General features: G+C 40.4%; 1 protein-coding gene across 17 annotated transcripts in view; it reads left to right on the top strand.

The window, feature by feature from the left end:
* PDLIM5 (PDZ and LIM domain 5) overlaps nt 1–26,876 on the top strand; it is a 423,776-nt gene that overhangs the window by 260,288 nt on the left and 136,612 nt on the right. For 14 of the 17 annotated variants that reach the window (XM_029597605.1, XM_029597592.1, XM_029597612.1 and 11 more), the window contains 4 exons: nt 15,746–15,964; nt 18,609–18,695; nt 19,832–19,978; nt 21,924–22,052. The exons of 1 other annotated variant lie outside the window; for it this stretch is intronic. In XM_029597605.1, coding sequence (XP_029453465.1) covers nt 15,746–15,964; nt 18,609–18,695; nt 19,832–19,978; nt 21,924–22,052 — 582 coding nt within the window. The remainder of the gene's footprint in view (nt 1–15,745; nt 15,965–18,608; nt 18,696–19,831; nt 19,979–21,923; nt 22,053–26,876) is intronic. 2 more of the 17 variants (XM_029597627.1, XM_029597666.1) reach the window with 2 other exon arrangements.

Here is a 26,876-nt window from a genome sequence, read left to right as displayed (position 1 = left end):
CGCTACCCTGGAGGTTCTGGATTTCAGCTTTCTACCTAAAATCCTAAATTTGGCTTCCAGAACATCTCTCCCACAATTTCCTGTGTCATTGGTGCCCACAAGTACCATGACAGGCGGCTCCTCCCCAGCACTGTCTTTAATCTTATCTAGGTGACACATTGATGTTCTCCACCTTTGTACCAGGCAGGCATCTTACCAGTGGTCCTCAAGTCCACCAGCCACCCCGCTATCTACATTCCTAATAATCGAATCACCAACTGTGATGGCCGACCTATCCCTTCCCTCCTGGGCAGTAGCCCTGGGAGACTGGTCCTCAGTGCATTAGGACAACACAACACCTGGAAGAGCAGGTCCTTACTACAGGATCACTTCCTCCTACACCAGTTGGGAGACCTTTCTGATTCAAGGCAGCACCGGGACTGCCAGACTGGATTTGGGACTTGGCTACTTTGTCCTTGAAGGTTTCATCAATGTACCTCTCTGTTTGCTTGAGCTCCTCCAGATCTGCCACTCTAGCCTCCAGAGATAGGACTCAATCTCTGAGAGCCAGGAGCTCTGTGCACCAGGTGCACACATACAATCTCTTTCCGGCAGGTAAAAAAAATCATACATGTGACACTCAATGCAAAAGACTGGAAAGCCCCCCTCTTGCTGCTGGACTGCTGCCTTCATCTTAATTTTGTTGAGTTCCTAGTTAAGTTTAGGTTACTAAGGGAAATAGAGTATTTTAAATTTACAGATGTATTTACTAATTATTCTGCTAGTGCCCTATAAGGCGATGATTAAACTCTCGATAAGGGCTGGTGCAACAGTATGTTTTAGATAAGACCCTGATTGATTTTTGATGAGAAAGTGACTCTTGTCTAAAAATGAAGGGTTGAGCTAGGAGTGGGTGGTTGGGAAAGACAAACACTAATATTAACTCTCTCTGGTTGCTTATTATCTTAGACACACACAAACTCTGAAGAATGTATCCCACTTCTTCACCTCTCTCCAAACTTTAAGTCCAAAGATTTCCCAAAGCTGTACCTTGATCCCTGCTAAGGACACTGACTTCCTCTGTACTTCTGCCTCCTTGACCTTAGCCTGCTTGCTGCCTCCTGCTGCTGCCTGATCTACACTCAAAGGATTCTGGGAGCAGTATGCAGATGAGCCTTCCGGTCCTCTTCTACTGCGGGGCCTCTGGAAGTTGGGGCTGTGGAGTTCAAAGCCTGAATTGCTCGCTGTGACCTTTTCTGGGGGATGCTGGGAGCAGTATGCAGATGAGCCTTCCGGTCCACTTATGAGACTGCATCAACTATGCCACAGCAACAAATGCTCACTCTCATGCTGCCAATCACAGAAAGGTTGCACTATCACTTTTGACCAATATTTTATTTGCATAAATTATTTTTCCAGAAATGCTTTTATATACCAGAAGTCTGAAGGAAATTAAAATCCACAGACTTTTGCAGGCTTTTGGCCTAAAAGTTAAAGCTGACTCAAATATTTTTTTTATCCACCACAGACCAGCAAGAAAAATTATTGTATGTGATTTATGACACTTTCCCTGTTGGCACCACCTATCTTTCCTTGCTGCTGCACACATACCCACACCAGTACTGGAAAAACATAGGAAGAGAAATCGCCTGTCTCTCTGGGACTCTACCGCAGACATACTGGCATCCCCTGTTTGGAATTTAGTTGTGTTACACACTGTAGTACTAGGCTTCAGCAGAATTAGTAATTGTAATAACATTTGATGGGAGAGAGAGGAAGAAAATTTACTAGATCTTCTCATAGGGGTCATAGTTGCACACCAGTACAAAGGGGTATATGCATATTAAGATACTCTGTATGATTAATACGCATGGAGTACTGTAATTAATTTTTCTTCTGCTTTTGTTACGCACACAATGGGATTAGAACTTTAATTCCCAACAATTCCATCTCTCTCTGGTGCCTTTTACCTGCCACTGTTTAAGAAGCTGGAGACTGAAGGCCAGGTGTTGTCCCCTCAGCTATCTCTTCATAGTTTCAATCTTGGGTTCCTTGAGGGGTCACAATACAACCAGGCTGTAGCATCTACAGTGATTATAACTTGTGTCGTGGATCCCCACAAGGACTGGTTATTGAAAACGTCTGGTGTTTTTTATTATTTAATTTTCATTTTCACAACAGATTCACAAAATCAAGAAAAGTCACACTGTTACAGAATATTAAACGAAAAAATGCAGAAGTTAAGCCTATTATAGAGGGGAAGGAAACGAGGAGATGGAAAAAATTAAAAAATCATAAGAAACTAATTTCCAACAATGGAAAAGGAGAAATGCACCAAGTTTGATCTTCTAGTCTTAGAGCCCTTCAAATTGACCTAATAAAAAGATGGGACAATTAATTTAATTCACTGTTTTGTCTTGAAGAAAACCCTCCAAATGGGAAGGGTCTAGAAGCACAAGCGTATTTCCTTTATAGTTCACCACTTTCATGGAAAGTTAAGAAAGTGGCACCCAACGTGAAAATGTATCCAGGTTCTCCCCACTCCTTCTTTCTTCGTTTTCATCTCTTTTCCCATTCAGCAGTTAAAACATATGTAAAACCCTGGTTATTCTACCTTCTGGTATCTTACATGTCATCTTCATATATTTCTTAGTTAATGGAGCTATTTATTTATTTATTTATTTAACAGTTTTTTTTATACTGACCTTCATAGTAGATAACCATATCGGATCGGTTTACATTTTAACAAGGGAAAACTAAGGTAACAATTCTGGTTAATAATAGCTAACAAAGGAAAAAGGAATAAGTCAAAGTTACAATCAACAAGGAATGGAAAAAACTTGGAGGCTTGAAGACAAGCTGGAAGGAAGATAAAGGCAGGTAGAATAAATATAACGTGATACGAATAAATTAACGGGTTAGAGCATATGCTTTAACCTGGAGGAGCTAGGAGGGACAACAGCCTGATCTGAGGAAAATTGAAAAAAATGAAGATTCTCATTCTAGCATGGTTCTCTAATGTTTCTAATTTGTTAAGTGCCAGATTGTGTTTCATAAATGCAAAACAGCAATTTGCTTTCTCATAAAGATAACTTTCTCTTCTACACAATCCATCCTTTTGTTTTGCTTGCAATTTTGGCTGTAACTTCTGCAGAAAATTTACACAATTTGAAACAAACAGAAAATAAAGTTCCTTCTGTTCTATTGACAGAAGTCTAAATGTCGTCCAGTGAGATTTTCTTCCCTAGGCCAGGAACTTCCTTAATACAGCAGCCAGCACTGTGATATTGGAGGAGAAACTGTCCTGTCCTCCCATGCTGCTTCCCATGGCCATCTCCTGAGGAACAAATTCACCCTGCAAGTGATTCTCCCCAAGCATATTGTAATACTGAGGTCTCTCAGAAGCTTGTGCTTGTATTTGTATGTCCTCCCCTTCTCCATCTCCACTAACAGCTGAACTGGGAGTCACTTCATTGCCAGGCTATGGCAGAGATGGAGGCAGTAGAAGGGAGAGCTCAGCAACAGGTAAAACTCTGTATCAGACACCCGACAAGAAGTGACTGCTTCTTTGGGACACTGAGGGCCAGATGAAACAAAAAGGTCGATCAGTCCCCTCGCTGGCTCAGGAGGCTGAGCCAGGCGGGCCTTTGGCTTGGCCTTCATCTTCCTCTGCATAGTGCACTAACAGCAGATAACGGGAGCTTGGGAATCAGCATCCCGTCCAGTGCCATTTTTACTCCTCCTCCCTATATTTTTTAAAGTGAAAGATTCTCTGTTTCTGAATTGCCATATTAGAATGTTCCCAGATGTCTCTAAAGTCACCCAGAAGGGAATTGGATAGTCTTTTTTTTCTTTCTTTCTTGAAATTCCCTTGTAAATGTCTATCAAGGAGTTAGGTATATATATTCTTTCACCCACTCAGTTATCCATTTTCCTCATGCAATGGGTGTGAGCTCTTGGGCAGTGGCGTGGTTGATGCAGGCACAACTGGTAGGCCCACACCAACAACTGGTGGACTCTTGCTAGGAATGGAGCTGGGACTCTGTTCCCAGCAGTTTGAGCCTTTAGGTTCCAGGGGCAGGCAGGGCTTAGGTGAGAGTCCAGCAAGAAGCAGTCAGACGAAGTCATGGGCAGAGGTCAGGGCTGGCAGCAAGCAACGGTGTCTGCGTCCAGGGCAAGACTGGGCAGCCAGTGAGCAATCGGTAACTAGGTCCAGGCCAAGGTTGGGGCAGGCAGCAAGCAGGCTTAAGGTCAGGGAGGCAGAAGTGCAGAAGAGGTCAGTGTCCTTAGCAGGGATCAAAACCAGAAGTCAAGCAGAGGTAGGTGAACACAACAAGACAGGGAACAGGGGACCAAGATACAGGCAGGAAAAGGAGGCAAAGCGAGGCGACAGGCATGGAGGAAAGTAGCAACACACACTGCAATGCAGAGGGACCTGTTGCTGAGGCATCAGTAAGATAGACTGCTGGGGATTTTATAGTGGAGCAAGAATGATGTCATCAAATGGCGCTGCAGCTCTGCTCCCACCGCAAAGTCTGTAAAAGGGAGTGCGCGCACGCCTGCACCTATGGGCACTCACGAGAGTGGCAGTGTCTGTGCCTTGATAAAAGAAACATAGTGTCGGGGTAGGCCGGCTGTGGTGGCAGTAAGTGAGGCTAATCACGAGGCCTTCCCGCAGCCGGTCAAAGATTATACCTCAGCAATAAAGCTGTGGACATCCAACCAGCAATAGTTTTAATAATTTTGGGGTCCAGTCTTACTCCTTCCAGACAGGGATTGGAGGATAGAGTCATATTGTATATTGCTTGATTATTTCCTCCTGTTCACATTTTCCTATAATTGTATCTTGGATGAATTATGCTTAGTTTTTCTTTTTTTTTCTGTTTGCATTATTAATGAAGTTCTTTTTCTATATCAAGTGTTTATACATAAATATCTAAATAGCTTTTAAAAATAATTTGACTAGGAGGAAGTGACTTCATCAGCAGTAATGGGATGCAGTAATGCATGTGATGAGTGCTATTAGATTCACTCCGTGTTGAATGCACATTGTAGGGGCGCTAATCCCCTTATTGCATAAGGGGATTAATTAGCGCCTATAGAACCCGGGCCCAACTGCAGGTTATACAGTGTGCTCGACTGTATGTATTGCATCGGCCCCTTAGGAAGAATGGGGTGGTGATGGTGATCTTAATGAATGATGGAGGGCCTAAAAGTAGTCTCTATTAATACTAAGGGACTAAATTCCCCAGCTAAGCACAAACATCTTTTTCAAGAGGCACAGTATTTATGGGCCCATGTTATCTTTTGTCAGGAAACCCATTTACTCAAACGCACAGAATGGATGTTATGGGATAGATACTTTCCTCAGCATCTGCTCTAAAAAGTATTGTGGAGTTGGGTATATTATTCTCTCACACACTAGTGGTAGATGTTTGGTCAGTTGTGCGAGATGCCGGAGGGTAGATATATTTTGATTAAAGCTTTGGTGGATAATGAAATCTTCACTTTTCTTAATCTGTATGGTCCGAATGTGGATCAGGGTCCATTCTTTAACCATGCCTCTTGGAGGCATGGGCTGAGAGTCATATTATAGTTGGTGGGGATTTCAATCTCATCTTGATAATGCAGGATTGGGGATAGGGAGAGTCTAAGATCCACAGAGAGGCCCTAAAAACTTTTTATCTCCGAGCATGGCCTAGTAGATATATGGCATTTACAAAACCCTACGTCACGGATTTATGCCTATTTCTCTCATGTGCATCAGTCTCACTCTCGGCTAGATTTCTTCTTGATTGATAAATCCTTGGTGGATCTAATAGCTGAGATGTAGGTGGGTAATATCACTTGGTCAGACCATGCCTCTGTTTGGTTATCATTGAGAATGAAGTGTAGGAGAACAAGCTGACATTTTCTGTTAGATAAAATTTTTACATACTCCCTTTTGGGTGAGGTGAAGGAATACCTAGGCCTTAACAGGACAGATGATGTCACCCGTAGTATGTTATGGGACTGTTGAAAAGCGGCCAAAAGGTTACTTGTTTTACAATGCATCGCTAAATTGGAACTACATCATAAACAATCTCCTGATCCCAGCAGGTAAGCAGAGTTAGAGGCAAAAAAGAGGGAATTGCAGGTACTTGATTTGGCTAAGATAGCGTATCAGCTAGACATGTTAAAGCAAAGGCATTTTGACCTTAGTAATAAAGCAGGCAGACTGCTGGTGAGGAAACTGAAGGAAAGGGCTGCACCTTTATTACTAAAATTAAAGACCACTCAGGTGTGTTTTTGTACGAATTGGGGGATATTAGCAATAGGTTTATAAAATTCTATGAGGAGCTCTATGCTTCAGATGACAATGTGAATGGGCTAGGATATTGACAAATATATACAGAGCATTGCCTACCTTGCCGGAAGGGACCTATTAAACAGGGAAATATCTCATAGTGAGGTGTATAAAGTCATTCAGGGACTAAAATTGGGGAAATCTCCCAGCCTGGATGGATTTACCACCAAGTTCTATAAAATATTTCATTCTGTGGTGATCTTGCCACTAGTGGATATGTTTAATTCTTTATGGATGGAGGGTTTGATTTCATCAGAGGCTAACCTGGCAGGGATAACCATATTGGCCAAAGGGGGAAGAGATCATACGTTATGTGGGTCCTACAGGCCAATCTCTCTGATTTAATATAGATTTAAAAATTTTGGCCAAGGTACTAGCGTCATGTCTGGGGATGGTGTCTCCTTTTCTTATACATGAATACCAGTCAGATTTTGTCCCGGGGAGGCTAGCTTCTGACAATGTTCAGAGGGTTTTAGAATTGATTTAGCGAGTGAAGCAAGACAATGTCCCAGCAGTTTTGTTAGCAGTGGATGCTAGGTAGGCCTTTGATAGAGTTCATTGGCCGTTCCTGCTCTAAGTGTTAGAGAAAATGCAGTTAGGCCCTGATTTTATTTGCTGGATTCAGCGTCTTTATGAAAATCCCAGGGCTTGCCTCAAAACTAATGGGGGTTACTCGGCTTCTTTCAGTGTAAAAAAGAGGCACCAAACAGGGTTGCCCTCTGTTGCTCCTGTTATTTGCTCTATCCTTAGAACTGTTTGTGGAGAGGGTGAGATGTAACTCCCAAGTTCAGGTGGTGCTGGTCAGTGCCCATAATTATAAAATATCTGTGGATGATCTTCTTTTTATAGTGTCTAAGTGCCCTTGGAGCACCATTAATGGAATTGAGACTGCTTGGAACTGTGTCAGGATTCAAAATCAATGAGGACAAGTCAGAGCTATGGAATATTTCTGTATCTGGGGAGCATTTTGTATCTATCCAGGATAAGCTCCCTTTCTAAGTAGCAAAAACATGGGTGAAATATTTGGGGGTAAAAATAGGCCCCAACGTAGATGATGAGTTCTGGCTTAATTATACGCCTTTGACATCCAATATACAAAAAGGTTTAGACAGTTGGGACAGGACAGCCTTCTCTTGGTTGGGGAGGATGGCCATCATCATAATTAATGTGTTATCTAGTTCTTGTTACTTTTTTCAAACTCTACCAGTGAAAGTACCAGATTCATTTTTGAAACTATGGCAATGTAAGCTACTTAGGTTCATCTGAAAACGTCAGCTCCCTTGGGTGGCCAAGCTCGTCCTTTTTCAAGAGAAGCTGAGAGGTGGGCTAAATTCCCTAACCTAGTGTGGTATTTTGTTGCCTCCCAGCTGAGTGCATTAATATATTAGCATAAAGGGGGAAACTTAAGCCCTGTGCTTGGATAGCCCAGACCAGGGCAGGAGAACCGCCATTAAATGTTAGTTTGGCAAGGGAAGCTTTGTCTTAAGTCTATCTCCCTTTTCCAACTTAGTCTTAATGGTGTGGGGGACATGGAGGTACAGGTTGGTGGGGGACAAACAGGCTTACCACTTTACATCTTTTCTCTTTAATAAGAATTTCCCCCCAGGCAATGAGTGTATGGAGATAGAGAGATAGAAGAGGAGGGATCTACTTAAATGGGAGCAGATTTGGGATGGGCGGGGCTTGCTTTCTTTTAACAAATTACAACAGTCGTACCCTGTGTCTACGGCAGATAGCTTTGCCTATAATCAGCTCGTTCATTTTTTTTACTTTGGCAAAGATCAGTCAAGAGCTCAAGAAGGGCAAGTCGCTTTTTGAGAACTATTGTGCCCAGGCTGCTCGGCTTACTAAACCAATCTCCAGGATTTATGCCTTGCTTAATAAGGAGTTACAGACTTAAATGGCATTTCAAACTACCTGGGAGGTAGACTTGGGATGAGTCCTTGAGGACAGAGAGTTAGATATATGTTTCTCAGCTATTAGTAGGAGTTTGATTTCCTCTTTAATTAAAGAAAATGGATATAAGCTATTATACATGTGGTATCTTACTCTGGTCAGAGTGAGTAAGATGTTTAAAGGATCCAATGATAGTTGTTGGAAAGAGTGTGGAGCATGGGGCATGGTTTTTTCACCTATGGTGGGAGTGTCCGATGACTGGGAAATTATGGAATGCAGTGCTTCACTATATTCACGCTCTGAGTGGCATTATGGTACCCAAAGATCCTAAAATTCTAACTCATATTTCCAACACTGGATTCAACAGGTGGTCACAGCTACACACTATGAGATTGCATGTGCACTGGAATTGATAGTTTGTTACATGGAGTAACTAACCGCAATGAAAAATGAATGCTTGGTCAGTTTCAAGAAAATCTAGCATTCATACCTACAATGGAGAGCTTCAGCAGCATTGTGATAATATAGGTTGGGGTGGTGGGTGGGTTGGGTATATGTTCAGTGGATGTAGAGATTCTGGTACAATCTATAAAGGGGCGGGAGGTGGATATTATTTGGAAACCCAGGTTGCTGTGATGATTATGCAATTGTCTGTTTGTTCATCAGGTATTGCTTTCATCTATTTCTGTGGCATTTGTGTTATGCATTTTACCAGTTAATAAAATTTCAATTATAAAAAAATAATAATTCCCAACTGAAAAAATAGGATTTGAAATGTATGACCCTCACTGAAAGCACTCTGCAAAATTCGCATATGATGCTGACTTCTTGTTAGGTTCTGCCTAAGATGCTGCTCTACCCACTTATTGAATCACAACAAGTTCATAACCATATTAAACAGCTAAGGTCCCTTATCCAATCTGTCTTGCCCCATAACCTCCCTCTGTTATGCAACACTGCAGGCAGTGGTATAAATATATATTTCTTCACCATCTTCAGGATACATGCATCCAAACCAGGTCCAGTGTCGAGCTGAGACAAGGCAAGAGTTGAAGTGAATCAGCAAATGCTGTAGATTTGTTAATTAGTTTGTAGCATTTACTGATTTGATTGTGATTATCCAGAAGTTGGGAGAGAGTTTTAAATTTAATCTGATTCACTCATCCTTAAAGAAAATTCTCAACTAGTAGTTCTGTCACATACTCTGGTCATCATTAAAGGCAAATATCAAACTTTAAGTACTGTTGTCAAGGATTCTAGAGAAAGACCTTGCCATATTTTTTATGGTCTGTGTCAGGGATGGCCAAAGCCATCCCTGATACAGAGTGGAGGAGTAGCCTAGTGGTTAGAGCAGTGGCTATGAACCAAGAGACCCAGGATTCATGTCCCACTGTCGCTCCTTGTGACCTTGGGCAAGTCACTTTACCCTCTTTTGCCTCAGGTACAAAAACTTAGATTGTGAGTCCTCTGAGGATAGGGAAATACCTGCAGTACCTGAATGTAATCTGCTTTGAAGCACTGAAAAAAGTGCATATTTAAAAATTTAAATAAAATAAAAAAAAATGTGAGATTGTAGTTTGCTCTTTTCCAGAATAACAAAAAACTCCATTCTTATTTGACTTAATTATACCTTGTATAATTCTTAAAATAAGCTGTGTGGGCGTCCTAACACCAGATCTTCTTATGCTTTCCTTGGGTTTTTATTATGCAAATGTGTGCATTAAGCAATATAGACTCCATTTTTCGAGGAAGCATTCTCTCTTACTCCATTTCTTAACTCAGTTTGTGATATTTTGGTAAATGAAGACATAGACTGTAGAATAATTAGATTATACATATCCTGTTTTCTAGTATACAGAGGAGAATAAAACTTAGGTCACAGATTCCCAGTAGAATTCTAATTCAGAAGATACCACACTCCACCCATAAATCATTTCAGTTTTACAGTATTAACTAAGTTGTTTTTGTTATCCTCTTTTTACACATTTCTAGATGTTTAGAGTTAGATGATCATGGCTCCATTACTGTGGCTGTGACCCTTTCTTGGAAGAATACTACAAAGGTTTTTCATTGCCTTATACAGCCTACAGCACCTGGTCTGCCGTGGTGATCCTCCATCCAACTAGTAGCTAGGTCTGACTCTGCTCAACTTCTATATTAAATGAACCACCCAAAGTAGAACCATACAGTTGTCTAAAGAAATTATCCACCTATCTTAAATGACCCTTATAATTCTTCATACATGACTACCTCACACCATAAAATGTGATAAGTGCCTTTGTTTTTGGTTTTTTTTTTCCAAAATAGTTTTTATTAACAGGGGTGGCAGACACAACCAGCAATTAAACCATGAAAGCTTGGAAAACACGGTACAGAACACATGATTACAACAGTGCAAACAGTGTAGAACCAACAATAACACATCAGACTGCCCACCCCACTTTTCCTTTCCCCCCCCCCTAGTTCCCCCCTCCCTAAACCCAAACCCAATACCCCAAACATCACTCATTCAGCCATCATTCATACCTTACTTCCCTCCCTCCCTTTCCCTTTCACTTTATGGGACCAGTTTAGCGTATAACCATTGCGGCACAGTTCCTCCTGCAGTGATTTAGGAAAAGTAGCAAAACAAATGTCCCAGCAAGTACAGTACAGTGGATCTGGCCGCCTCTTGCCTGCCAGGTAGTCCAGTCGTTCCATTTGTGCTAGAGAGGCCATTCTCCCAAACCAGGTGGCTAGTGTGGGCGCAATCAGTGGCTCTGTCCAACCCGCCAGGATAGTGCGACAAGCCATCAAAACAGCTTCCCGCTCAAATCGAGCCTTAGCACAGCTTCCAGGTAGATTTTGAGGAGACATACATGAAAGTAACATCCAGCCAGTAAGCCAAAGAGGCACACCTATGCATTTCCCCACCACCGCCAGCACTTTGTGCCAAAAGGACTGGAGTAACGGGCAGGTGATCAGTCGGTGCAGCAATGTACCATCCTCAGTTCCACATAAGTGCCTTTGTATAATCATCAATTTCTCTATATCTGTCCTCCTTCAAATTATAGACCAGCGAGTCTGACTTCCATGCCAGAAAAATTGTGGCAGCTATTCTAAAGAATAAAAGTTATTTATTTATTCTTGAATTTCAAGTTCTTTTGCCTTGCTTAATTTAGGAGAGATGTATAGAATTTCAGTTTTATTTGTATTTAGGGAAAGAATATAGAGAAAAACATAGTTTAATGGCTATACAGCCAGCATGAATATATGCAAAGAACATCTTGCCTCAATATACTACATTTTTTTTGAAGGAGCTAATAAGCATGGATATTGGTGAACTGGTAGCTTATAGTGTATATGGATTTTCAGAAGGTGTTTGACAAAGTGCCTTATGAGAGATTCCTAAGAATAAGTCATGGAATAGGAGACAATATCCTATTGTGGATTGCAAACTGGTTAAAAAGAAACAGGAGGAATACATGGTCATTTCTTTTTAGTGGAGAGGGGTAAACAGTGGAGTGCTTAAGGGATCTTTACTGGGACTGGTGATTTTTAATAAATGTATAAATGATCTGGAAGGGGAAACGAGTAAGTGATCAAATTTACAAATGACACAAAATTATTCTGAGTTGTTAAATCACAATTGTATTATAAAACATTGCAGAAGGACCTTGTGAGACTAAAAGACTGGGCATTCAAATAGATGAGATTTAATGTGGACAAGTGCAAACTGGGGCACATGAGGAAAAGAAACCCACACTGTTGTTACATAATGTTATGGTCCATATTAGGAGTTAATACTGAGTAAAAGAATCTGGGCATCATAGTGAACAATACTTTGAAATCCTCTGCTCAGTGTGCAGCAGTGTCAAAAAAGCAAACAAAATGTTAGGTATTATTAGGAAAGTAATGGAGAATAAAATGGAGAATGCCATAATGCTTCTCTGTCGCTCCAGGGTGAGGCTGCATCTGGAGTCTGTGTCTAGTTCTGGTCATTGCATCACAAAAAAGGATATAGTTGCACTGGAAAAGGTACAGAGAAGGGCAACCAAAATAATAAAAGGAATGGAACAGCTCCCCTGTGAGGAAAAGCTAAAGAGGTTAGGGCTGTTCAGCTTGGAGAAGATGTGGCAGAGGGGAGATAGAGGTCTATAAAATCATGTATGGAATAAAATGGATAAAGGTAAATTGGTTATTTACACTTTCAAATAATGCAAAGACTAGGAGCCACTCAATGAAGTTAGTAAGTAGCACATTCACAACATTTGGGGAAAGTATTTTTTTCACTCAGTGCACAATTAAGTTCTGGAATTCATGTGGTTAAGACGGCGTAGCTGGGTTTAAAAAAGGTTTGGACAACTTCCTTGAGGAAATGTCCATAAACTGTTATTAACCAAGTAGACTTAGGGAATTGACCAAAACCAATCATTGCGTGATAGCAACATGGGATCTGTTTACTGTTTGGGATCTTTCCATGTACTTGTGCCCTGGATTGACCTCAGTTGGAAGCAGGGTACTGAGCCCCTTAACCTGACCCAGTGTGGCAAATTCTTATGTTTGTATGTTCTTACATGGGTCTCTATTACGGACTTACGGTGACTGATGATTATACGAAGGCATTCATATGGTTAGTTGAATATGAAGGACCCCAAAATTATTTTTTGAATTAGAAGGGGCATTTAACATAGGTGGATAATCTCTTTCAGTGTCTGCCTGCTCCATTTCTGACATCTAATAAGTTCACGCTCTCCCAGGCCATTGTTATTTTTGGGGTGGCGGGTGAGGGAAGGTAGCTTACTATCCCTTACAAATACAATATACCATTTTATATGTCTAAATGCAGCTGAACAATGAGTATTAATTTAAAAAATAAAAGCTTTTCTATATTGAGTTCCATTGTACAGCAGTTATTCCCAGCCATGGCATATAGTACTTGCTTATGTTTGTTTTAATGCCATCATGAGATCACAAAAAAACTTTCGACCGTTGCTTGCTACCTTTCCTGCCTTGGCTCTGAATGTCAAAGTAGTGATTTAGTAGAACTAGAGAGAGGATTAGAAAATTACATAGAGGTATAATGCAATCATGAAAAATGAATAATTGTGCAAACAAAACCAAGATTGTTCATCTCACAAGAATTCTTTTCTTCATTTTTGTATTGGCTTCACAAAAGCTTTAACTGTGGGCCAGGATGGAAATATCATAGGTGATTTGGCACTGGGATTTATTGAGGCCTTTTTACTTTTAGTTTATCACTGAAGGGGTAAAAACATCTGGCTAGGCTGCCACTACCTTGACCGGAGCCTCCCATGTAGGGCCTTGTAATGTTAAGGTGTGAATTGAAAGGCTTCATTTACATATTTGTCAGTGACATTATGGGAAGGTTTAATTTTCCCTTAAAACAAATAAGGCACAGTTAATAAGATAAGATCCTTGGGATAAATGCAGTCCTAAAAGAAATATCACAGCCCCTTTAGTGGCAGTTTCTTTCTTGGAGAAAGCACATCTCCCTTTTACTTCCCTTGGCTTGTAAATTTCATTCTCTGGTGGCTTTAGACCGGACTTAGCAGGGAAAACTAGGATTCAGTTAGCTCAGAGACCTAAATACCCACTCCTATCTCGAAGTGATCCCTCCAAAGCAGAGTTTGAGTTCATTGACAAGACAACATGAGAAGACTTTACTGCTGCTTCTCACATCATTCATGTTGTTTTTGTACTTGTTGGAGGTAAATGAAAGATGTAAGTACAGCACTGCCATACACCTTTCATCGGCACAGCAGATCAGTGGACCACAGCATCATCATTTGTTGATGGTCAGAACTGACCAATGTACTTTTAAATGTCCCTGATATTATCTTCTTTGCTTTCATTCACAATTTCTACAATTTAATTCAATTTTAATTTTTGTAATGTTTACAATATCTCCTTTCGGGTGTGTGATGTGAGGTTACTAGATGTCTTAAGTATCATTAATGACGAATCATTAACCATCCTGCAAATTAAAGAGTAGTGAACAAAAGAAATAAATAGATCATCATTAATCTCTAGCAAGAACTATTAGTAGTAATATCATCTTCAGACAGATCATGTAATTATAAATCTAACGTGTATAATTTGTGTTCAGTGATTTTTATTGTGTTTAAAAATAATACAAACATTTTGGATACCTAACTAGAATTCAGCACAATAATAGCAATCAGATAACAATACACAAGCATGAAAGAGTAATCAGCAATACATAATCATCAGATAAAACAATCATAACAGATTGGGCAAATCTTTAATAAATCCTGTTTGCACAGAAATAAAGGAGATCATCTTCAATTAATTACAATCAGAAAAACAAAATACGATAAAAGAAATAGGAAAGTAAAGCCCTCCCCAAATGAAAAAGAGAATATGGAAAAACATTTCAACAAAAGGGGTACAGAGAAAACAATAAAGAACTAGGAGAGGAAAAGAAATGTAACCTATGTAATTTGATTACTGAAAAAATTTACTTCCTGCTTTCCTGAAATACAAGGTCTGAAAGTAGATGGAGTCTTACGATCTTAGCTCTGTAATTATTGATTGCAGTCAGGGAAGAAGGGGTTTTAAGAACCACAGCTCTTTCTGGGATCAATGCAGTAAAATGCACCCTGAAAATGGACGCTAGTATTGAGCACCTGTTGTCTTAACATGCGCGTAGCCACATTCACTGGGCATCCGATGAAATATTTAAATAAACAAGCAGCATTAAAAAGGGCGCACCAAAGGAGAATTGTGCATCTCTAGTGCCCAATAGTTTATTGCATCAAGTGCTCAGCTGCAACGGGCGTTCAGTACGAGCATCCATTTTCATCCCGCTTCTTTTATTGTTATAATACACTTCAGCAAACTCAGCAAAATATTAGGCACCCTTTGTTATTGATGTCTGAATTGCATAGCCATAAGAAAAATAGGTTTATTTTAATTAAGTCAAAATATACATTAATTTACAGCTTGCAGTGGAGAAAAATAAAAGTGTCACAAAGATACACTAAGGAGGAGGGCACACTTATCGCAACACAGAGAGCTCTATTTTTTAAATTTTTTTCTTCAGCCCTTGATTGCAATCTGACTGTATTCCAACTTTGAGGCTGGAGTTAAATTTGCCACATTAAAAAGTGTGCGTTGTTCGCCCAGCACTTTCCTGCATAGGGGATAATAGCTAATGCCCTTATCTACGTGGAATTTACATCTGACAGGTGCTGTCGAGTGAGCGTGTTTTGGACGCCCTAATCTTATTGCATCGGGCTCTAGTGTAGTGCGTCCAAAACACGTGCCAAGTGTTATTGCATCGGACCCTCTGTATTTAATTGTGTTTCTTCCAAATTAATGGCTCACATCATCAGCCTGTTTTCAGTTTCCCATTTCTTCTATTAAGAACATCAGATATTCTGTGTGACAGCACACCCACAAGGAATATTTGTTTAATCCCATTAACCTATTTTATCCCTTCTTTGTGTGTGTTTGTTTGCTCAGTTACATTAATAGTAATTCCCCCTTTGTCAAATTAAGGTCAGTAGTCTGCATACCTGATTCTACAGCATTTAAAAGTGATTCAGGAACGTTGAGCTCACCGACAGATGGCACTTATGTCAAGACCACACCAGCTGATACATGCACAGTAGCCACACAGACCTCTCAAGTATCCGAAGTCGCCTATGAGCCAGTGACCCCACTTTCTGTGGAACTGGCAAAGGATCCCATTCCTGCCGAAGCCCCGGTCTCTGAAAGGTACAAATGACGTTTGGCTGTGACTAATCCCACAGTTTTGTCATGTTCTTGGCATCGGAGACTGAACTCTCTATTTTTTCCACTGCCCGTGGTTTGCTTGATTCTTTATTTCACTTCTGTCTTTAAACTGAAGACTTGTACATACCTGCAGTGCACCAGCAACAAAAACTAAACATCTGAAACGAAGACTATTTTTATGAAAAAAGATTGCAGGCTGTTTCAGATAAGCAGTATCTTCAAGTGTATAACTGGTTAATATAGTTGTTAGCAGTTAACTATCGATTTACAGATAGGTGTACTGACTCGTGCAGTTTCCTGCAGGTTAGTGGCTCTCGGGATGGTAGAAAAAAAAATAACTACACCTTTTTCTGTTATTGCAGAAACCAGTCATCTGTTATTGCAGAAACCAGCATGCAAATACATTGTGCATGTTTTTGCATCACAGCAGCTCATTATTTATACATTTAAATAAACTTTTGTGCATAATGTATTACATGTGAAAGTTTACTATAGATACTGGCCCCAAGTTGCAACCTTTTTCGTAGGTCTGTTTATGTAAAACAAAAGTGCAAAACACCAAAATGTTGGCATTTTTGTGCAGATCAATAATTTAACCTATTGTGGCTAATATGTCTATTTCATTCAGTGGGAGTATAAATAGACATAGCTTACCTTTTGTTAGAGAATGGACAAAAGGCGGGGAGAGGGGAAGTAGTGGTGTGGCAGATCGAAATCATAGTTCAAGGGATGAGCAATAATAATGTGTTGCACTAGGGATGTGAATCGTGTGCCTGATCGTCGTAATGATCGGGTTCAGCTAGAGGGAGAAAAAAATCTGATCGGTGGTGATGTGAATCGGAATCGGTTCTGATTCACATCGTTAATTTTTTTTTAGTGAGGCCCAACCCTTTAAAATTGACCCCTTACCTTCCCCCCCACCCTCCCGAACCTGGTGGTCCAGTGGGAGCGCGGGGACCGATCTCCCGCTCTCGGGCCATCGGCGCCATTTTGGCTACCACTCAAAAATGGCGCCGATGGCCCGATAAAAAACAAAAAACACCCGACCCTTTAAAAATGACCCCTTAGCTTCCCCCACCCTCCCGAGCCCCCCAAAACATTTTAAAATTACCTGGTGGTCTAGTGGTGGTCCCGGGAGCGATCTCCCGTTCTCAGGCCGTCGGCTGCCACTCATAAAGATAGCACCGATGGCCCTATGCCCTTACCATGTGACAGGGTATCCGTGCCATTGGCCAGCCCCTGTCACATGGTAGGAGCATTGGATGGTCGGTGCCATCTTTAAAGATGGCGGCGGCCCATCTTTACGATGGCGGCAGCCATCTTTACCACCGGGACCACCACTAGATCACCAGGTAATTTTAAAATGTTTTGGGGGGCTCGGGAGGGTGGGGGAAGCTAAGGGGTCATTTTTAAAGGGTTGGGTGGGTTTTTTTTTTATCTGGCCATCGGCGCCATTTTTGAGTGGCAGCCAAAATGGCGCCGATGGCCCGAGAGCAGAAGATCGGTCCCCGCACCCCCACTGGACCACCAGGTACTCGTAAAAAGTTTTGGGGGGGTTCGGGAGTGTGGGGGGTAAGGTAAGGGATTAGTTTTATAGGGTCGGGGTGGGTTTCGGGGTTGTTTTGGTGTGCCGGTTTTCCCGCCCTCCCCCCTCCCCCGATTTACGATTTTTCACGATAAATCGGGGGAATTTCTATTGTATCGCGACTCTTAACGATTTTTGATGATTTAAAAAATCTGACGATTTTTTTAAATCGTCAAAAAAAGATTCACATCCCTATTGCCAACATAGAATCTATGCTAGCCCACAATCCCAGTGCATGTTTTTATCTAAAGAAAAGAAGCAGATTCAATTCATACATTTTATAATGCACCAAATAAGCAAATCTGCTACAGATCATGCTGCATCAATAATGAAAATGACCTCTAGGTAACTATCCCCCTTTCCTAAACTTCACTGCTACTTCCAGTCCATCATCTTCACCTGTAGTCTATACTTCCCATCAGTATCCTTTTCCTGGTGTTTTTGCTTGGATCTAGAATGTTGTTTCAGACTTTCCAAAATAAATAATAATAGATAATGCATTGCAAGTTGCAAGCTTTTTAACTGCTGAATACATGATTCTTCAAGTTTACCAACAAATAGAGTCTTGTATTTGCGCATTTATCACGCTTACCATCTGGGTTTTAAAAAGTGCTCCTTAGTGATTTGCTTGCCCTGCTTGGGTCAATGTGCATTATTTTTCCCTGCACATGTTCACCTGTAGTTAAAATATTGTATTTTCTGCATCCTCCTGTGTTCCCATACGTTAGGTGACGAAGTGTGATAATGACTCCATCCCTGATTGAAAATAGACTGAGTATCTTGTCCATCCACTCATGCTACGTACTCCAGTAAAGTTGTTAGGCCGAGATGTGTATGTGACATTGTGCTCATGTAATGCAAATGGAGCAGAACGGAGTCCCAGATTATATTACTAATTCTGTAGTTTTTAGCTGAATTGTAAACCCAAGCATTAGATTAATTTTAGTTGCATGAAAAATCTCAGTCATTCTTATTGTGGCCTTATGTAACAAAGTGTGTGCTTCTGTATTGACTATTTTCTGTCTTGCTGCTTTTGGCCAGGGATGTCATTGTGGCAGCATCTGCTGAGCAAGCACATCTTGTTAAAATCCCAAACGCTGAGTCTACATCTTCTTTTACTCGTTCAAGGTAAAGCTATAAGAAAAGGTTAAAAAAAAAATCCCTCCAGTCCCCTTCAGGAACTGGTACAGAGTACTAGAAAGCCAGTGACATTTGGAAACAAAACAGCATATGTTATGCGAGTTTTAAGCTGCCATAGAATGTCTAGCAATATCCTTAATACTTAAAGATAAACTCTGCACTTTAACTTTTCTTGATACCAAATATGATTTCAGATGTGCAGTTGCTATGTATTTTCTGGGTCTCTGGGTTTTGTTTTCAGTGCTTTGCTGAAAGTAATCTCATGGAAATGGAGATGGGTCCTTAGAGGCTAACGTGGTTTGCTCTCGGCGGAGGTTTGCCCTGTGCAAAGTTGACAGTCTGCTTTGCAAACCCACGTTGCTTGCCCTGTGAAGTCTTAGAAAGAGGATCTAACATAATTGCTGCTGTAATTGATTTTTGGCGTGTTGGAAACATAAAACGTTCGCATCGCATACATTTCTTCCAAGGACAAATTCTCCTAAGGGGCTTGGTGATGCACTATGTCCAACCAGAAGAAAGAGTTGAGATTAATTACCTGCACATCTTGCTTTACTGTGCAGCATAATATCATTTTGACTGTACAATAGGTCTTACACCAAAAATGACTAATCGGAAACATACAGATTTCAATGCATATGGATTAAATGGATAATTAAAGAGTGCAAAGTTATTCACAGTAACTAGGCTGGTGAATTTTATTAAAAGCTTTCATGGAAATGGTTGCCACCTTTTATCACATTATAGTACTCAGTAGAGATGTATATTCGTTTTTGCTGAATTGGAAAATTTGATCGGGATTTTACCGTTTTTTCGCAAAAAATTGTTTTTCGGGTTAGTGCGCACCAACAAAAATTAGCAAAATCTAATGGTTTTTGTTGGTGCGCACTAACCCAAAAAATGATTTTTCGCAAAAAAAAACCCCCGAACCGCAAAAAAATGACATTTCCACGGCAGCCGAAAAACGAAGAATGACACGAACACAAAAAACGATTCACATCTCGTAGGTAGTGTGCAATTTTCAGAAATGCTGAATTCCAATAGAAAAATGTTTATCTGTAGTAACTGTTTTCCTGTTAAACTTTCTGTCCCTCATTAAGCTCTTCTTTTTTTTTTTTTCCTTTAAGCTTCTCTACTAGAAACGTTGTCATGGAAAACCCCCTAAAAAGTCTGTCAAAGTTTGTTCCTAGCCCTCCCCTTCTACTTCCAAAGCTGAGTCCTAGAAGTAAGATCGGTGCACTGGCTGCGGTCTCTGCTGCTGTTGCACAAGCCAGGTAGAAAAAAAATATCCAATATCATTAAGTGTGAGACCAAATTTTAATAATCATCCATCAGTTAGAGGATTATGGTTGCTAATACTGCCTAGTGGATATGCCAGATAAAATGCACTTTATTTCCTAGACTTCAGAACAATATGGAAGGATGGTCTGCACTTTTAGAAGTAGGGCTCCTCAGTTATGGAAGCAGTGGAGGGTGACGGAGAATTTATTTTCAGCTTTTAAGACCATATTGTTTGTAAAAGCATTTTGGGATCAGTTTGCTGAGACCTTCTGGTGAGCTAGAGCATTGGAGGAGTAGAGCTGGAGGAGGAATGCAGGCGCTAAGATCACCAGGGTTTAGGAAGTTCTTGGTCTGTAAGAGAAGGGAGAGGTTTTTGGTGGTGATTGCCTGTTGGGCGAGGTTGGGCAGGTTTGCAGTGAGAGCGCTGTATTATAGAGGATGGGGACTGGGGAGGGTTAAGGAGATGTGTAGGCATAGGGGATATGGAAAGTTTTAATATAGTAACTGGGATTATAGGATCTTGTATTTTTTAGGGGGAAATATTTTATGTGATTGTTTTTGTATTAGGAGGGAAGTTTTATCTGTGTCTAGGAGGTAGTGGTTTCTAAGGTAAAGAGAACAAATAGTTATGTAACTGTTTGGATGTAGTTGGGATGGTGTGAGGGGGAGGGTATTTTGTTTTGGGAGATTCTGGTGGGTTAGGAGTGTGTGTTGATTTATTTTTATGGTTATTATGATGTGTTTGTGTCAGTGGGTATTTTTGATGTTTCTGTAGTTTTCTGTTTGTGTTGTGCCTTGTATTTTATGTTTTTACTTGTAATCTGTATAGAATGTTTATAGCATAAGGCAACAGATAAATGTGATGAAATAAATACATTAAATCACTATAATAAAATCAGTTGCTCTAGATGACCAGGATTTGTGACCTTTTGTGGTCCTAAAATGAAACTTCAAAACAGTTGATTGTTCAGCCAAGGGAAAATAACATAACCCTCTGGCTTAACAATAAATTTCTAACTAAAGCAAGCTAGAAGTTGTGCCTTAAAGCATCCTTGAGGTATTTGCTGTAGTAGAACAGTGATGTCAGGATGTCTTTTCCATTGTGGAAAGAAGGGGCTTTGTGAAATCACAGACTGCCTCTTCTGAATATCTGTTTTCTGCAGACAAAGCAAACCGTCCCACTTCAAAATTCTCTAGATCACACTATGATTGTGCACCTTGTTTATTTGGGGGATGCTTTCATTTTATAGTACAGTAGGTTGTCTTGTATTCTGAGCATGGCGTTCCCCTTTAACTAAGAGATTTAAAGTGTTCTTTATTTGTGAGTCACATAAAACAAAAAACAATTAAGATTATTTCTCCACGTTGTTTGATGACCATGAGCAAATCAGCAGGTAGATTGCAGAAAGCTGTGAACTTACATTTTGTTTAGTGCATGCAAGTAAAATAAATTACAATTTTCATATAGATTGTGTCATTTCCAGAGAGCCTGGTTGAAAGCTTTTATTCAAATGTATATTGTCCCTTTCTGTAAAAGATCCATTTAGTGTAACTTGCCAAAACCGGTATTTCTTGGCAGAGCATTTATATAGTCTATTCTTAATATCCTTATGTTTTTATTGTAGAAATAAACCCTGTGAACAGAAACCTTACTTAATTCAGCATAGTCCTGTCATCTCTTTTGGAAACAGTACCTACCAATGAGAAAACACGAGTTTATACATTGATGCCTGTTTCTGGATCCTGATACCCATATTACTTTTCATCATACAGGAAGGATGCGCTCAGTGGGTTTCAACCAAATTTTGATAACTAACATATAGTAAAGAGGTTCTGTCAGATATCAGATGGAAGCATATAGTTCTCTCTCCCATTGCATCCTTGAAGAGGATTTCAGTCTCTTATAAGCTCTCTCTCTTAACTGCTTTTTTTGTGTAGACTCTCCAGTCCTTTCATATATCGCTCCCTTCTGGATGCTCTTCTCGTCACTCCCATTTCTAAGCCACCTTTGCAGTACAAGCTGCCTACCAGGAATTCAACAGGTGGCTTGAATGTTGAGAAAAATAGGTGAGGTGTGCATGAATGACCGCATTCGTGATGGTGACCTTAACATATGAAACGAAAAATAAATTAATAACTATGTCCCTGTTAACACTTAGAAACTAATTGCATCTTCAAAAAGTGTGGCTTTTTTTGTGAGCTATGTTGTTGTTTGCCTTTAAAGAGATTGACAATATCACTGTTTGTCAGAACAAAATTGCATATATACATATTTTGTTTTTCAAGCACTCATGCACAGTTTTGTTCTTCTAATCCTCTTCCTAGCATTGTGGTAAAAATAAACTTGGATATATGCATGTGTAACAGATGTTTAGTAGTTTCTACCTGCATGGTATTGAGGAACTATCCTAAAATTACACAATATTTGAATTGCTCTGAATAAAACTGTAAAGATTCCGTATGTACTTGATATATTTCTTTGGGGCTAATTCAACCTTTTCTGAGGCCCTTGTACTGGTAGCCATATATTGATTTCTTCAAGCAAAAGGCACACTGGGGCTCTGAACAGTGTCCCTTCCTTTAATCACCTGAAAAGTTATTTGCATAACACTTTCTGCAATCCAAAATATATTTGTTAAATGCACCTATTTTGAGGATATGTAAATGGCCTTGCATCAAATAAACAATGAAGGACTGGCACCTTGGCCTGGTAATTAGCGCAGGGAACTGTAAAACCAGGAGGCACCATTTTTAAATTATTTCCGTCACTCACTTGGTGACCTTGAATTACGTTGTAATTGGATTCCCAAGCTTTGCAGCCTGTGCCTAGAAAGTGCAGGAACCAGACTGCCAAGCATCTGTTTTGGAGCTTTTTTTTTATAATCCCTGTGCAGTAAGACAGCTCTTTAGTCTAACACAGCCAGAAGGGAGCTGCTCGACTAGAATGGAGAAATAAGCATTTATATGACCTCTCCAGTTTCCTTGTAGGGGACTCGTCCGTCGTACAGATGAGGCAGGAAGGGCTGTGTTTGTGTCGAGAGGAAGCTGTAGCTCCCCCAGCATTTTCCCCGCTGCCTGACTTCTAGTAACCCTATTCTCAGAATCTGGGATTTCAGTCTGTTTAAAATCCAGTGTGAGGGGCGGGGATTAGGATTCCTAGATATTTGGCCATTTTTTTTATCTTGAGTCTTTCCATAGATACAAAACAGGAAAGCCCCCATTTTCAGTACAGAATCCTTTATTTTATTCCTAGATTATTACTATTCTAATTTAAGATTACTGAAAATCTAATTACTTGGGGTTTTGTTTTGGGGTTTTTTTTCAAACTTTAGGAAATGGCAAACTGCAAAATTGTCTAAAACGAATAGGGATGACTTTACATTACCTCAGTAGTAACAAAGTGAAATTCTTGTTCTGGTAGGGAAACATTTAATAACCATTGATGTTGGTCAATCAAAGATCTCCATGCACTGTCTTTCTCCTTGAATGCTTGATTAACCAAACTGCAGTAAATGTTGAAGCCAAAATGTTATCAAATGGTAAGGCAACTGTGTTTTTCCAGGATTTTACATTTGCAATAAAGTTAAGTAGCCAGCTATTTTAAAACAAAGTCAGGATTCCACCATTTCGGGTGGATTTTTCTTTCTGGAAGTGAAATCGGTGTTTGAAGGCTTTGAAAGTTCACTCCTTCACCCTTAGCCACTCCGTAAATAAACTGGAACACCACTCCATCAAACCTGCGCTTGGACCAGCCTGATCCATTCCCAGCAAGGCTGCAGTAAGCTGTTTTGCCCTTCACATTCAGGTGTTTTGTACTAAAAAAAAATAAAAAATTAAATATCGGTGGTTGAACAAGAAAGGGAGACCATGGTATATGATCATGAAAAAGAACAGAGCCAAGACTATATTTTTAATAAACTAGTCAGGGATTCTACTTTAAAAAGCACCAGAAAAAGTGATTTAAGGCAACAGTGGTGTGAGGTTCTGGTCATATTTCAAATACTTCTCAGTGTGCATTCCAGATACATGTATGTATGTATGTATATATATATATATATCTTTTTTGTTGTTATTTTTTTTAGCTTGGGAGGTTATTTTTGGTAAACAAAGTAGTGTTAAGCAACAATCTGGCCAAACTGGCTGTATCTATGTGAAAGTCATGCTGCAGATAGTCTTCTTTTCTTAACTTTGTCATACTCCGGGTAATCCTCTTCCAACAGCGGAGGCTCCGATAGTAGAAGAAGTAGACTGATGTAACCAGGAATGCAAATTGGCGATAAATCACATTGCTGGCCCGGAAAGCAGGACTCTAATTTATTTACTGCTGAATGTGAAGGAATTATTAGCTTTGACTTCATCAAGGAGCTTTCAAGGCCGCAAAGGAAGTGAAAGGATTGCTGGTTGCTTTGAAGTACTTTTAACATTATTGATAAGCCTAACTTTGGCTGTAACAAGCAAAAAGCAAAATGAATTCAACTTTGTCCTTTTTAAATCGATACCTAAAGCACAGTCTTCCTGGAGAGCCCCCCTTAATTTTATTTTTTTTTTGCAGTGCGGAATTGCCTTAGTGTTTAATTGTTATACAATTATTATTATTCTGCTCCCAACAGCATAGTCTACCTACAAGCAAGCAAGCATTACCTGTAAAATGCCTTTTCCGGGTAGCATTTTTGGTCAAAATAAAAGCTAGTCATGGGGAAGGCAGGGAAAATACCTCACAGCAGAAAGCTGGGGAGAGGGTTTGAAGGAGGAAGGCAAAAGGCAGGAGAGGAATAGGAGGTCAGAAAAAAAAAGAGGGTGTTGAGAGAGATGAAAGGGAAAAGCAAGCAGTGAGGAAAATAGATGTTTACAATGGACAGAGGTGAAGTGAAGAAAGAATTGAGATGGGGAGAGCAGTCCAGAGATGCAGGAAGGCTTGATCATTTTCAAATGTCTTAAATTTGCTCCACAGCTTTTGCTGGAGTTTCTGAGGTGATTTGTATCATCTTTTGGAAACCAAAACTAATTTAGGAGGCTTGGGCAGTTCCTTGACCTCTGCATGCTCTGGCGACATTGCCTCTGGACACCTGTAATGTCCCTGTGCGTTGGCTTCCCAGTGTGGCTCATGCGTAAACCTCAGGAGGTTAAGAATGCAGCTGCCAGGGTGCTCTCAAGGGAGGGCTTCTATCACTCTGGCTCTGCAGGATTTACATCGGTTTCTAGTGGAAGCACAGGCGCAGCTTAAAATTTCAGTATTAGCGTTAAGAGGGCGTGGCCCAGCCGATGTCAAGGATACATTGGAATGATATTGCCCCAAGCAGCATTGGAGATCTAGTCAGGGTGAGTTCTTGCTTGTTGCCTCTTTCAAGGGGGCTGGGGTGGGTTCGTGTACCAGCTGGCGCTTTCTCAGTGATGGCTTCAACGTTATGGAACTTGTACCAGAACAGATTAGACTGAAATGTGATTATTCTAAATTCGGCAAAAGGGTGAAAACTTGTTTTGTTAACACTTTCTCTACAGCAAATCTTCCCAAACCTTTCCTGGGGACCCCACCGCCAGTCGGGTTTTGAGGATATCCACAATGAATATGCATGAGATACATTTGCATACCATGGAGACTCAGTGTATGCAAATTTATCTCATGCACATTCATTGTGGATAGCCTGAAAACCCGACTGGCGGTGGGGTCCCCAGGACAGGTTTGGGAAGTCCTGCTCTATAGTGTAGGGTGGATATTCAGTAATGGCTTTGCCTGGATCGTGTAATTTTGGCAGGTATTTGTGGTCCTCTGGCTGAACTTCTTTATACCATCATTTGACATTTTTGTCCTTTTCTGTTCCTTTATGTGAGTTATGTATTTAGTTTTTATTTAATGTAAACTTCATGTTTTGTACTTGTGATTATTTTTTTTTAATTTACTTTTTATTAAACTTAAGAAACACATAGGTTTGGTAAAAGGGGCATTGACACTATGTCACACAGAAGAACAAGTTTGCTTACTGTAAACAGTGTTTTCCATAGATAGCAGGATGAATTAGCCATGATCTCTGAGTTGATGCCCTCTGGTAGCAATGAATGGACTTCTCTCTCATAGCTAGGGTAGCTTTTTGCTTTACTGAGCATGTGCAGCAGTTCTGGCTAATTCATCCTGCTTTCTATGGAAAACCCTGTTTATGGTAAGCAGACATTTTCTTTTCCATTGATAAGCAGTCTGAATTATTCATGATCTTTGGGGAGTCTTAAACTATTTTAGAAAAAACTCATATGTGGGGTACGAGCCTGTTCCCATCTGTAAAATCTTCTATTTTTATTTCTGCACCTAGGTACTTCCCAGTAGAGAGCAAATTAACTAGAGAGAGCCTGAGATAGTACTGCTTTTCCTATAATGCTATCTGACATTTCTTGCTTGTCTAAACAGTAATGAGAGGTGAAGGTATGCATGGAGGACCAAGTTACTGCTTTGCAGATGTCCTCAAGCGATAGATTTTGCAGGTTTGCTACTGATGCTGTCATTGGTTGTATGATGAGCTGCTACTCGACCTTCAAGCTGTAGTTGTGCTACTTCGTAGCAATATTTAATGTAATTTACTAGCAATTTGCCATAGTATCAGGCCGATACAGTACGGAGCGCACTGTTAGCCTGCTCTTGGACGCGCATTTTCCCTTACCCCTTATTCAGTAAAAGGAGGAAAACGTGCGTCCAACCCGCGGCACCTAATAGCGCCCTCAACATGCAAATGCATGTTGATGGCCCTATTAGGTATGTGCACGCGATTCAGAAAGAAAAATGTGCAGCCAAGCCGCACATTTTACTTTCAGAAATTAGTTAATTTCTTCCGGCACCGGGAAAGTGCACAGAAAAGCAGTAAAAACTGCTTTTCTGTGCACCCTCCGACTTAATATCATAGCGAT

This window comes from Rhinatrema bivittatum, chromosome 1 (assembly GCF_901001135.1).
Source record: "Rhinatrema bivittatum chromosome 1, aRhiBiv1.1, whole genome shotgun sequence".
Lineage (NCBI taxonomy): Eukaryota > Metazoa > Chordata > Amphibia > Gymnophiona > Rhinatrematidae > Rhinatrema > Rhinatrema bivittatum.
This window is presented reverse-complemented; position numbering and strand designations above follow the sequence as displayed.